General features: G+C 41.8%; 1 protein-coding gene across 8 annotated transcripts in view; it reads right to left on the reverse strand.

Annotated features, from left to right (window-relative positions):
* PRRG1 (proline rich and Gla domain 1) overlaps window positions 1-11,373 on the reverse strand; it is a 35,329-nt gene extending 23,956 nt beyond the window's left edge. For 4 of the 8 annotated variants that reach the window (XM_075174464.1, XM_075174488.1, XM_075174455.1 and 1 more), the window contains exon 1: window positions 11,213-11,303. Coding sequence is in view for 2 of the 8 variants with exons in the window: in XM_075174439.1 (XP_075030540.1) it covers window positions 11,213-11,355 (143 nt within the window). In the remaining 6 variants the exon portion in view is untranslated. Of the gene's footprint in view, window positions 1-11,212 lie in introns of all 8 variants that reach the window. The other 4 variants (XM_075174439.1, XM_075174447.1, XM_075174472.1 and 1 more) reach the window with 3 other exon arrangements.
* Window positions 11,374-11,623: the final 250 nt, after the last annotated feature.

Raw genomic sequence — 11,623 nt, forward strand, 5'->3', positions numbered from 1 at the left:
GAAACACCAGAAAAAAAAAGACATATATAGCTAATCTGGGAACGAGGAGACAACTTAGCCACCCCTCACCTCCCTCAAAAAACTCCACAAACAAAAAAGCACATTGCTTCCCCAAGAGTGGAAACTTGCAATTACAGACTACAAAATTAACATCCAGTTTATGATCACCGTTATCAATATTTTCAATAACTCCCTCTCAAAAATCTGTTACCAGCTTCTAAAATAATAAAGCCCACACAAACTCAATACAAAATAAGCCAGGGAAACTACATTATGATCCTTCTGCCTCGCATTTACAGGTGGCTGAAGTTTTAAATAATGTATTCTTATGTTGTACTAGTAAAGTGACAGCTGCTTATTGAATAGCTATCATGTATTTTTTTAAAATTTATCGTAAGAGAAAATAATCAATGGACTTGCTAGCTCTTTTCAAGACAAAAACCACATGGACTGTATCAGAATTGCTGCGGACTGTTTTTATAGCATGTTTTCACTCACAATCTCCCTAAACTAGAAGAAGCTTTGAATGTGCACTTATTTTATTTTCCTCCCCTATTTTGTCCCCCTGTTTTCATACAAATGAAATGTTTACATGTATTTTGTAAATTACGAACAAGCCAACTTTCATTTTGCAGTTCAGACCATCTCCTGATGCCTTACAGACCACAAACTGAGGAACATTACTCAGAAGGTCTCAACTCTAGTTGGAAACTGGATTGTATATGGATTAAAAATTACAAAATTTTCTTTATTTAAAAAACAGAAAAAAAAAGAAAAAAATCCTTCGTGTTTAAATAATCACTGTATAACAAACAAGTCAATTTAGAGAAGGCAGACATTCAGCTGATCTAATCATAACACACAGAGTCTGTCCGGATAAGTTAGTCTCTTGGCTATAAACCTGTGACCAGAGATGAGAAGATAAACACATTACAGCTAACCATTACTTCTCACAACATGAGAAACCCACTGACCTAAGCTGACATAGACGTAAATAAATCAAAGGACCCGAATTTTCACATAGTGCCTAAGTTATGGAACTTGCTACCATAAGATGCTGTTCAGGACAGAAGTAGAAATAGGTTTAAAAAAACAGAAAGGAAATCAATAAACGAGGGAGAGATTTGGTGATTACTGTAACACAATTCTCCAGATGCATCCTCTATCCCATGAAGTTTCCGATCTACTGATAACCAGGACTTGACCAGGGAAGGCTCACTCTGTCCATGCTCTGCTCTAAGACTCTTCCCATAGCATCTCCTGCCAGCTACTGCACAACACACAACGCCAGGCTTAATTTTTGGCTGATCCGGAATAGCAGTTCTTACTTCTCCAAATGGTTAACCATTTACCTTTCAACAATACTAAAATGGCTAACCATTTAGCTTCTAACAACCTTCACATTATTAATTCCCAGTTTAGCATCTTCTACAGTTTGTGGCCAGACATAATTCCCCAAACGTTTCAACCATTTGCTGAAGTTCAGGAGCCAGTTAACCTTACGATTTTAGTGTTTCAGTTTTGCAAAGAAAGTATGTATTATTACATACACACAAAAGACACCACATATACCTTTTATTGGTAACTACCTGGCTATGAAAGGAGGGAAGCAGGCCAGTGCCCAGTATGGAATGAGTAACTATATCCGGTTCCTCTCCAAAGTGGTTTAAAACTGGATTAGGACCAGGAGAGTAAACACCAGCACATAATAGAAATCGAGTTGATAGATGGCAAGTGGTCTCTTTAATGGATCCCACTCACTATCTACAATCTCCCTTTTTTGTTTGGCTCTGGGTCTCCCATCTGCCCCCAAATCAACACATCAAAACATTCAGCATAAGCAGAAAGCAGATTATAACAATACTGTCTGGCTTTTAAAAGCCAGCTTTTTTATGGGTCAGGTAGGGGAGGAAAAAAAAAAAAAGAAAAAAGAAGAAAAAAGAGTACTACGTTTACTTCTGATTATACCCCTCCAGGCATGAGAGAGAAGGGCCAAGCAACAGTACGAGAGCTCAGTCTGTTCATAAGAATATAATTTCATTGCAGGTACAGTGTTTGTCCACTCAGAAAAGGTTACAAGATCAAGGCTAAAAATGAACCACTTTTCCTACTTTGAAACTCTTATAGATACTTTCTTCCCCAACACATCTTAAAAAGCAAAAGTGTGATCCAAATGTCACAAATAATACCTTTATGGATTTTCCAATAACACAAACTGGCTGTACAAAATCCAGCCTCCAACTGTATTAGTCTGTATCCAATATCAAAGTCTCCTCTTTTCACAGAAAAAAGAGACCTGACCATTCTCTACATTTGAAAAGGATTATCCTCAATACACTGAAGTTTCTCTTGAAATTGTTACAATACTGTGAAGGGTAAGGAGCAATAGCTATTTTTTGAAATCGGTTTCCCTCTAAACTACCAATATTTTTCAAGCAGCTATTAAAAAAAAAGAAAACAGAAAGATTCTAGATCTCAGAATGTGCATTTTTTAGCCAAAAGAAACCTGGATAATTTCCCCTTGGCATCTTTGTTTTGCATGCAATAATTTTATAACAAACATAAGCCTACTGCTTCATAAAGTTTATTTTGCTTTTCTATGATGAGGCAAAGGTGAGGCAAATATTCTGCACAGAAATTGCATTTAGCGCTTGTTTGGTAAGCCAATGTCTTATACCTCATTTAATTTAGAAAAATTAGCCAGAAAACAATAAAAAGTAATTTCTTTGTGAAATGCTAAACTAAGCTAGGGAAATGTGCAAACAAAGCCTTCTCTTCCAAATATTTACGCACCGTCAGCATGTTTTAATACGTTTCCACCCTGCCTGTCTTCCCCTGAAGCAAGGCACATATGACAGCATTTCAGAGCATGTTTTAATGGGATTTTCCAGTCAACCAAAAATCAAATTGCACAGAAGTGATGGAAGAGTCATAAATACATATGTCATCTTATTGAATTATATGGTAACTAGGGAAAAGATAATAAGTCACAACTCCTTTACAGATTTTTATGAAGTTTTCTGTCACGCTGGGAAACTGCATAAAGAGAGCACACAGAAAGTTGTACACCACCAGAACCCACAGAACAGCTGCAGTCATACTCCTCGGTAAAACAGAAGGGTAAACAGCCCTACAAACCAGGAAAAAAAAAAAAGAATTTTTAAAATACTGCTACTTCCCTCTCTCACAACACCCACGCCCATCTCCCCTCACATCAGCTTTACCTGAATTTCTAAATACATTAAGATGCACACATTAGGATTGTCTTTTTTACTGCATTACCCTTAATTTTTTCCAAGAAGGATTTGAACAAACCTACACACAAAAGTACTCCAGCTGATTTACATGTTTGGAGTTTAAAAAAACATGATGTTTTGGCTTCAGCCTTGAAGAGGAGTCAAGGAATTTCTCTTCCCTTCCTACCACTGCTACCCACCCTTTACTGGGGATCAGAGCCAGTTCTGTGCTCTGCGCTACAGCTTCGCACCTCTCCCACTGGCCTCCCTCTCCTCCTCTACCCCTCTGCTCTTGAAGACGGCCGCAGCAAGGAAGTATGAACTTCTCAGACTGTATGTGCCACCAAAGCCAACCTATCGGGCAACTAGTTTTGCATCCCTCCTTAGTTACCTTGTAGTCTCAATAACATAGATTACATTTGGTATAATAAGATGGAAATCAAGTATCAATTTTTATTTTAAATGGGTACAATTCTGTAAGAATTACTAGAAATGCAAAAATTGAAAACTTCAACAGTATTTCTTTTCAAAGAGTGTTAACACATTTTTCCTATTTTGAGACTGTTTCCCTTCAGTAAAAGGGCTTTGTGTCTACCTGAGGTTTCCTCATGACCTCTAGTCCAACAATTTTACTCATTGGTCCTTTCCAATCAACTGCTACAGAACAGTAGAAAACCTTAAATTCATGGAAGTTTTCCTAAAGAAAGCACACTAATATAGAGGATGGAGGCATTCTGAACATCGTAACTCGAGAAAAGACTGGAAGACAAATTAACATCTAATTCCAATTTGTCATTTATGAAGAAATAAATACCACAGTAAAGTTTTAAGTCACATCTTATAACTGATCAACCACACAGCATAAATCCACAGGAAACGAAGCTGCATGAGTTCCAGCAGTCACAAAATTACCAGTATCAGGGCATACAAACCAAGAGTTTTCCACGCTTTCCAGCACTGTGAAAACACTAGAGCAGCTCCCAAAACTAAAACAATAATTCTATTGATGCTTTCCTACTCCTTATGAAGTAATTCAGTACAATACCCATTCTGTCTGTGAGTGGGAAGCAAAAAAAGTATATAACAAAAACAATTCAGAATGATTTTAGCTTTAGAAATCAGTCTTAGAAGATTTAAGGCAAGAAAAATTTTACACATATTGAAGTTCCTAACACTGACATGCCAAATTAATGTGTCAAATTTGTGTGCAGTTAACCATATTCGAAGATATAATTTATCTTAGTTGTGTCAAAAGCATACACAGAATTAAAATAAAGTTAATTCTTGAAAAGTTCATTCACAACTGAAAGATCCTCTACAGGATCTAGCATGTCTAACATTTGTTCTTGGAAGATTTAAAGGGTGTTCCCCCACCCCAAGAAGCTGTATACCTACTCCAGCACCTAGAGAATGTGAAGGAGGAGAAGAGTCTTCTAATGCAAACAAACACATCATTGATATTTTTTAAGTCTGCTAATTGTGTTGTATTCATTTACATATGTAATACATTACAGAAGTCAATGGAGAACCTTCCTAGGTTGCCCATCAGCAGCTGCATCTCCACCTTTTCTATTTCTGGTGTAGATCACTTCACCCACACAAAAAATTCATAGAACCATAGAGCAGCCCAGGTTGGAAGGAACCTCAAAAGACCGGCTGGTCCAACCTTTCACGGGAAAAGGAGCCTAAATGAGGTTATCTAGCAACCTGCCCAATTGCATCTTGAAAACCTCCAGTGATCGGGACTTCACCATGTCCCTGGGGAGGTTGGGCCAGTGAAGAGCTGTTCTCATTGTAAAAAATTTCTTTCTTATATTGAGATGAAAACTTTGATCAAACCTTTGCCAAGAGTTCCTAAAGAATGGTCATAGTGAAAGTGCTTTGATACTTCTATTTTTTTGAGACAACTGCAGATCTGATAAGCTTGTAGTTGGGCACTTCTTTACAGCTCATCTTAAGTGGCCTTTCTGTAAAAGATGAGTGTGTTCACCTTTCTTCCACTTCCTGAGTTTGACCCCAAGATCTATTCACCAGGTTCTTGTCCCTCTTGAGGGACTTCCTTGTATCTTCTCTCTTGAGCAGTTTGCTGCTGTTCTTCAAAGATGTGAGCAGAAAAAAATACCGATATACTGCTGCTTCACTGATAGTTTCAGATTCAGCACTTAAATCAACCCCAGCTAAGGCTGCCGTCTGAGCAGGTAGTCCACCCCCCACAGCCACAGAGTTCCACTCCCTCCCTTGAGTCAATACAAAGGTCCGGCTGGTAGCTCCCAAGGCTGGCCAGCCAGCCAGAGGTAAGCCTTTTGCACGGGTGTGTGTCAGTATGCTTGGTTTAGTCTGACTGGTTTCATTTTAAAACAAATCAGCTCCCTGGTTCAGGTGACTGCACAGCATTAAGAGTGCTAGTGCCATCACAAGGGAAGTCAAAATGCAAAACCTAGCAAGGATGGATGGGAAAAGCAAGAACTCTTGTTTTCAGGCAGCAGGACATGCTTAGATCAGTTAAGCTGCTTACAAAGCCACACACTCGGTTCTCCAGACTAAGCCATGCCTTTATTCTGTTGCTGCCCACAGCTCTGATAACCAACAGTAGCAAACAGAAAATAGTACAGTGAGTTCATTTCATTTCTGATATTCAGAACTGCTCAGCAGTACTGAAATAAAATGTCAAGGACTGTGCTAATTTCAGCTGCCACAGGGGAAATCTATAGGAAGACAGGGAAGAGAGTTAGCTAATAATTCTGCTGTTGAGACCTCTTTCCATCCTTCCCCATAGCCATGAGAACGAAGACTAGGGACAGAAAGATGAACAGAAAGCTGCTTCTCCTCCCAGCTTTATTTAGCAAATAGTTTGAAGAGTAATACTCTGCAAATAAAAGCTGAAGAATACATACAAGGTCGGTAAATAGCACACTGATAAACCTGGAGGTACAGGCAGGTGCAAAAGTTCATGTCTGATGAAGCCACTACTTCTGAATTTTCCTGGTAGCATTCCCATAATGGGAATAGTGCCTCACACTAGCAAGCTAACAAATTCACACTTTTTAAGCCAAAAAGGAATAATTCTTCAATGCCAAGTAGAAAACATTTAGAAATACAGCTAATTATAATAAATATTAGACAGTTTAGACAGTTATATTAGACAGTTAATTTAGTGATAGGGATTTAATGAGGAGTTGCTGTAAAGCGAATCTTGAAACCGGTCCATGGCATTCATTCTTACACTACAGGAAAACAAAGAGCTCAGCAAAACAGGAACATCCAGAACTACAACAACAGGGTATAACGTCTTGGTGTAAACAAAAAATCCCACCTACCCTAGAGTTCTGGCAAACATAGAAGTTCTGCAGTTTCAAGCAACAGAATGAACTACTTCACCAGGATTAAGAAGTTTCCTCCTCCATTACTACCTTTCACACAGTCTGTCTCTGGATTTTAGTATTACTTAATCTGACCACTGTTGGAGTAATCACATTGGTGCAGACTGACCACTACGTTGAAAAACCGAAAGTGTGTTGAGTGGGTGATCTTAAAACATGAGATACCAACTTTCAAGTGTCATTTCAGAAGTGACATGAGAAGGTTGATTCAAATGCTTTAAAAGAAACACTCCACTGAGCAGGTACACAGCACAATGCAATATATAACATGTGAGTGATCTCAAACTTTCAAGATGCAATTGGAGGATAGTCTGTCTCTCTCCCATGTAAAGATATCTACTCTCAAAAAGAAAAAAAAAAATTCACAAAGCAGCATTCTTACTTTGAAAACAGACAACACTTCTTGTGCTACTATATTGCCCAGGAATCTTAGCCCTGGATGCTAATTCCAATATGTTGGGCTGCGCAAAAATGTTTCTTGTTTGATTTTACAAGCGTATTTCTGAACAGATACATAACTTTTATCCAAAGTTAAAGATATTTTACACAATGATTATCTATCATTAAAAATAAGCGATAGCCTGAAATATGCATAAAATAGCTTTCAACAAATATGTTTTCTTAGCAAGCCAAAACACATGGTGTGATTTTAGGTGGTTAGTATGTAATTTCTTTAACTTTCAGTTAAGACAGGCTTTACTTTTGAAATGTAGCTATTTTAATAATGATATTCAGCAACCTTGATTAAAACACAGATCACATGATAATCAGTACCATCAGAACTGTTGGCAACAAGAGAATGGGCTAAGCATGTTTCAGACCTCACAAATGTATATCAAATTTTACTTAACAAGAATCAGTAAACAAAACAAAGGTAAACAAGGAAAAGGCTGGACATTGTCAGATTAGATTTTAAAAGGACAAATAGTTAACGACATCTGAAGTCAAACAAAAATAGCTGGCAGGAGAACACATATTAGACATTAGGTCATTTAATCCACTCCCTTGCCAGTTTTGTATTGTTCTCTATTGCACTTTGCAAGTGCTTTTGTTTATAATGTGGAAGAGGAGAGGAAGCAAGGGATGGGGGGGAAAAAAGTAGATTGTCTTTGGAGGTTGAAGCAAAAAAAACATTAAAGAAACACCAGCCAGAGAAAGACAGCATCCTGGAAACACAGCTGATAGGAATTCATGAAAGAGCAAGATGAAAAGCAACAGAGAAGTTCAGAATTGAGCTGAGAAACTGAAAGCAAAAGCTCTTAACAGGATGGTGCGAGAAAATAAAATTCTTGCCTATAGGAACCTGGTGTCATTTGTTGACTAAATGGGAAGAAATGAAGCATATAAAATTTACGGGATTAATGGAAAAGGGAAGTGGAGGGGCAAAAAGGCTTAGGTTTTTCCCAGAACTCATACTGGGGGTAAGTGGCAGCAACTGCATCTCTTGTTCCCCCACCCATCCACCTGTTTATAAGAGCCAGATAAGGGAAATGATCCATGGTCAAAAGTAAGTCAGCCACATTTTTTTGTCAACCTGATTAATTCTGTGATCCATCTCACCAGATGGATAAGGAAACAGCTACGCTATCACAAGTGAGGGAGGTCACAGGGGTAAGCAGGACAAAATGATGGAAAAGAGGATCACAGGAAAAGGGAGCTGTTTAAAATGACACAGCAAACAAAAATGGTTCACAATACTGTGGTCTAAAATAAGTTAGCACTGTCCTGAAGTGTATTTTATCCTTGCTTTTGCCACAGAATTCCTTCACGACTCTACATAAATTACTTAAAGATGCTGTTTTCAGTGTGGACACTAACTGCATGCATTTTATTTTAGGGGTGCCCTTCCCAAAATCTGAGTGCTTGATTTGCAAAAGCAGCATAGGCTTAGACTAGATATTCAATTTATTTGCATCTGTGCACTTAATATAAACCAGGGCACTGAACTCAATACCCTGAAAAAAAAGTATCAGATCCTATCTGGACCAGATTTGGTCTCCATAGTTTTATCTTTCATTCTTCATGTGGAGCGGGGAGATGATTATTTCCTTGTCTTGGGAGAGTTTTGACAATTAAGGGGGGATTTGTCGCGTACTGATATATTAAGGTGATAAGCACAATAGAAGACACAAGGAAATTTGTAATTCCGTAGTCAAAGGAGAATTTGAACGCAGATTTGAATAACGTTCAGAAAATAAGTCTTGACGTCACACGACCAAAGTAATGAGGATAAGACCAAAATACTTCATCTCTTTAATACCTTTGATATAACAGGATTTTTTATGCAACAAACAATATGTTATTACTTAATAAAAAACTGTAGTTCAATCTAGATGTGCAAAGAGGTTGAATTAAAGCTAACTAAAAGACTTAGTTCTCCTCTTCTTCATTCATGAGTGCTTCTGGAAATGACAATATTAGTATAGCTAACTTAACTGTGTGTAACTACCCACTTCTAACAAAGGAAAACTGATGCCACCATGTTATAATCTCAAAGCCTATGTGTGTTATAACCAGACGCAATGCTTTGCTGTTTGAACTGATACATTATCCTGAGCATTAGTTGGATGCAAATCTCTGGATGAACTTGTGTGAGAAAGGGATAATCCATGTTTTGCATGGGGATTTCCTGATGTTTGCTAATTCCAAGAAAATGGAGATATTCAGGAATTCCTAATCTGTTCTGGAAAATAAACTTTTCTTGTCTAAAAGAGGTTGAAGTGAGATGGCTGAACAGATGAGTAAAAAGTCTCACTCCTCTGTTTCCATGCAGTACTCACACACAGAAATTCCTCATCCCCTCTTCTCTGGCTTCTAACGTCACTTGCCTAGTCCAGCAAGAACTACTCTTGCAAACTCACCCTTACTGGATATGTCTACTCAGACTGCTAGTCACCTCTTACACTTGTAAACCTCCCCCACAACTGCTTTATCAATGGCACTCCCTCTGTTCAACACAAGACCCAGAATGCGCAACATCAGAGTTGCACAATTCCTTTGCACAGGTGTTTGCGTGCCTATGTGTATACATACACATATATACACAAAAAAACAGTGCTTTTACATACATACCTATTGATTTATATATATAAAAATAAACTTTTTCCCTCCCCTACCACACATCTTTTCTTGAGCTAGCATAAGCATCCCTATGGCAGCGTAGAGAACCAGACATGAGTACTAACTTGGTTAATCAGAAAAAACATTTAAAAGGTTAGCGTGAACCTGTGGGTAATACTCCATGCTCCTTCACCCACTGCTGTATAAACAATGGTGCCAGCATGGGGAGAAGATGGTAAAGAAAGCAGCAACAAGCAGCAAGGCTGTAGAAAAAGCATGACTAGTGTTTTTTTTTTTTCCCAGTGACAGTGCCAGCCTATAGTAATAATAACTTTAAGGTGTTGATATTAATCTAGAACACCAACATCTGCACAACTGTCCCTCTTCTCTCCCCAGACTTATCTATGATAATGGGGCAATGAAAACTTGAGATTCTTTCAAGTGTCTTAATTTGCTTATAGTCTTCTTCCCTTTACTCACTGGCTCCATTCCTCTCCATTTTGTTCCCAACAAGCCTAGCCACTGCTTGCTCTTCCACCCCTCAACCAATGCAACGCTCAATCCCAGTTTCAACTGTGATAACACTGAGGCTCCCTGCCCCCCTTCTGTCTCCTGTGGATATGAATAAATTGTTCCCTTGCCAGTGTTAGCAGACCCCTGGAGAATCAGGCTCATAGCCTCAATACACCTACCCATACTCAGCAGCTTAAAAGCTGCAGTGACTGCCCTGGGTACTGCGGATCTAATACAGAGGGAATCCGGGTGACCCTGCTAAAAGTGAAAAAAGTTTTAACAGGAATAGGAAAGCTTCAGATGGTTGTGGTTTTATTTTGTGGTTTAGTCTTGGTGGTGGTGTTTTTTTAAAACTTACGAGAAAAATTTAATAGCAGCCTATTTTGGAGGCAACCATTAACCTCTTTCAAAAAAGAAAGTCTGCAGGATTTTTCCTTTGTTAAATACAGTCAAAAGACTTTCTTCCCTGGCTTAACTGGAAACGGCAAAAACCCCTTGAGAGAACTTTTCCGGGCGGCTCCGCCAGCGCCAGCAGCCGCCGGCCCACCCGCCGGAGCCCGGCAAGGGGAGCAGGGCGGCCGGCTACGTTTCACCCTTTCTCCCCTCCGAGGGCGGCCCCGTCGCGCCGCCCGGCGCACCCCCACGGGACCCCCGCCCCAAGCACACCGGCCGGGCAGCACCAAAGCGCCGCGCACCGTACCCGCCCGCTCACCCCCGGGGCCCCGCCGGGCCCCTCACAGGCGGCCCCGCTCCGAGCAGCCCCTTCCCCTCCCCGCGGACCCCTGCCCCGCTCGGGGCGGGGCAGCGCCTCTGCCTGTGGGTGCCCCCACAGGTAGTTGAGCGGGCACCGCCCGCCCGCCAGCCCCGGACCCTCCCTCACAGCGCGGCTGCCCGCTCCGCTCCCGGGACGCCCCGGCCCGGCCCGCTCCGCTCTCCGCCACTGGCCGCGCTGCGCCCCTCCGCCCGGCCTGGCCCGCGGGACGGGGCAGGAGGCGCCGACCGCCCGCGCGGCTCCGCACTCACCGTCGCCGCCCGAGGCGGGGATCCGCCGGCAGACGGTGTGCGGGCGGCGGAGGTGGCCGAATGCTGGCCGGTGCCGCCGCCCCGCTCGCTGCCCCCGAACTCCCTGGTGCGCGCCCCGCGGAGCCGGAGACGCCGCCGCGCATGCGCCGCGGGCGGCTCCCCGTGCCGGCCGCCAGGGGCCGCGAGCGCAGGGAGGCCGCGAGGCGGGGCAAGCCACGGGGTGAGCCGCGGCCGCCGTCCGTTCTCCCGCTGCCCCTTTCCTGCCCGGTGCCTGCAGCCCAGGCTCTCTTCCGAGCTGGCCGAGGGGTCAGCGGCCCCGGAGGGCGGGCGCGGGCCCCCTCCCTGGTGCAGAGTGATCCTTCCCGCCGCCCCCCGGGGGCCTCCCCTCTGCCGTGCCCCGGGGCCGAAGAG

This window comes from Calonectris borealis, chromosome 1 (genome assembly GCF_964195595.1).
Source record: "Calonectris borealis chromosome 1, bCalBor7.hap1.2, whole genome shotgun sequence".
NCBI lineage: Eukaryota > Metazoa > Chordata > Aves > Procellariiformes > Procellariidae > Calonectris > Calonectris borealis.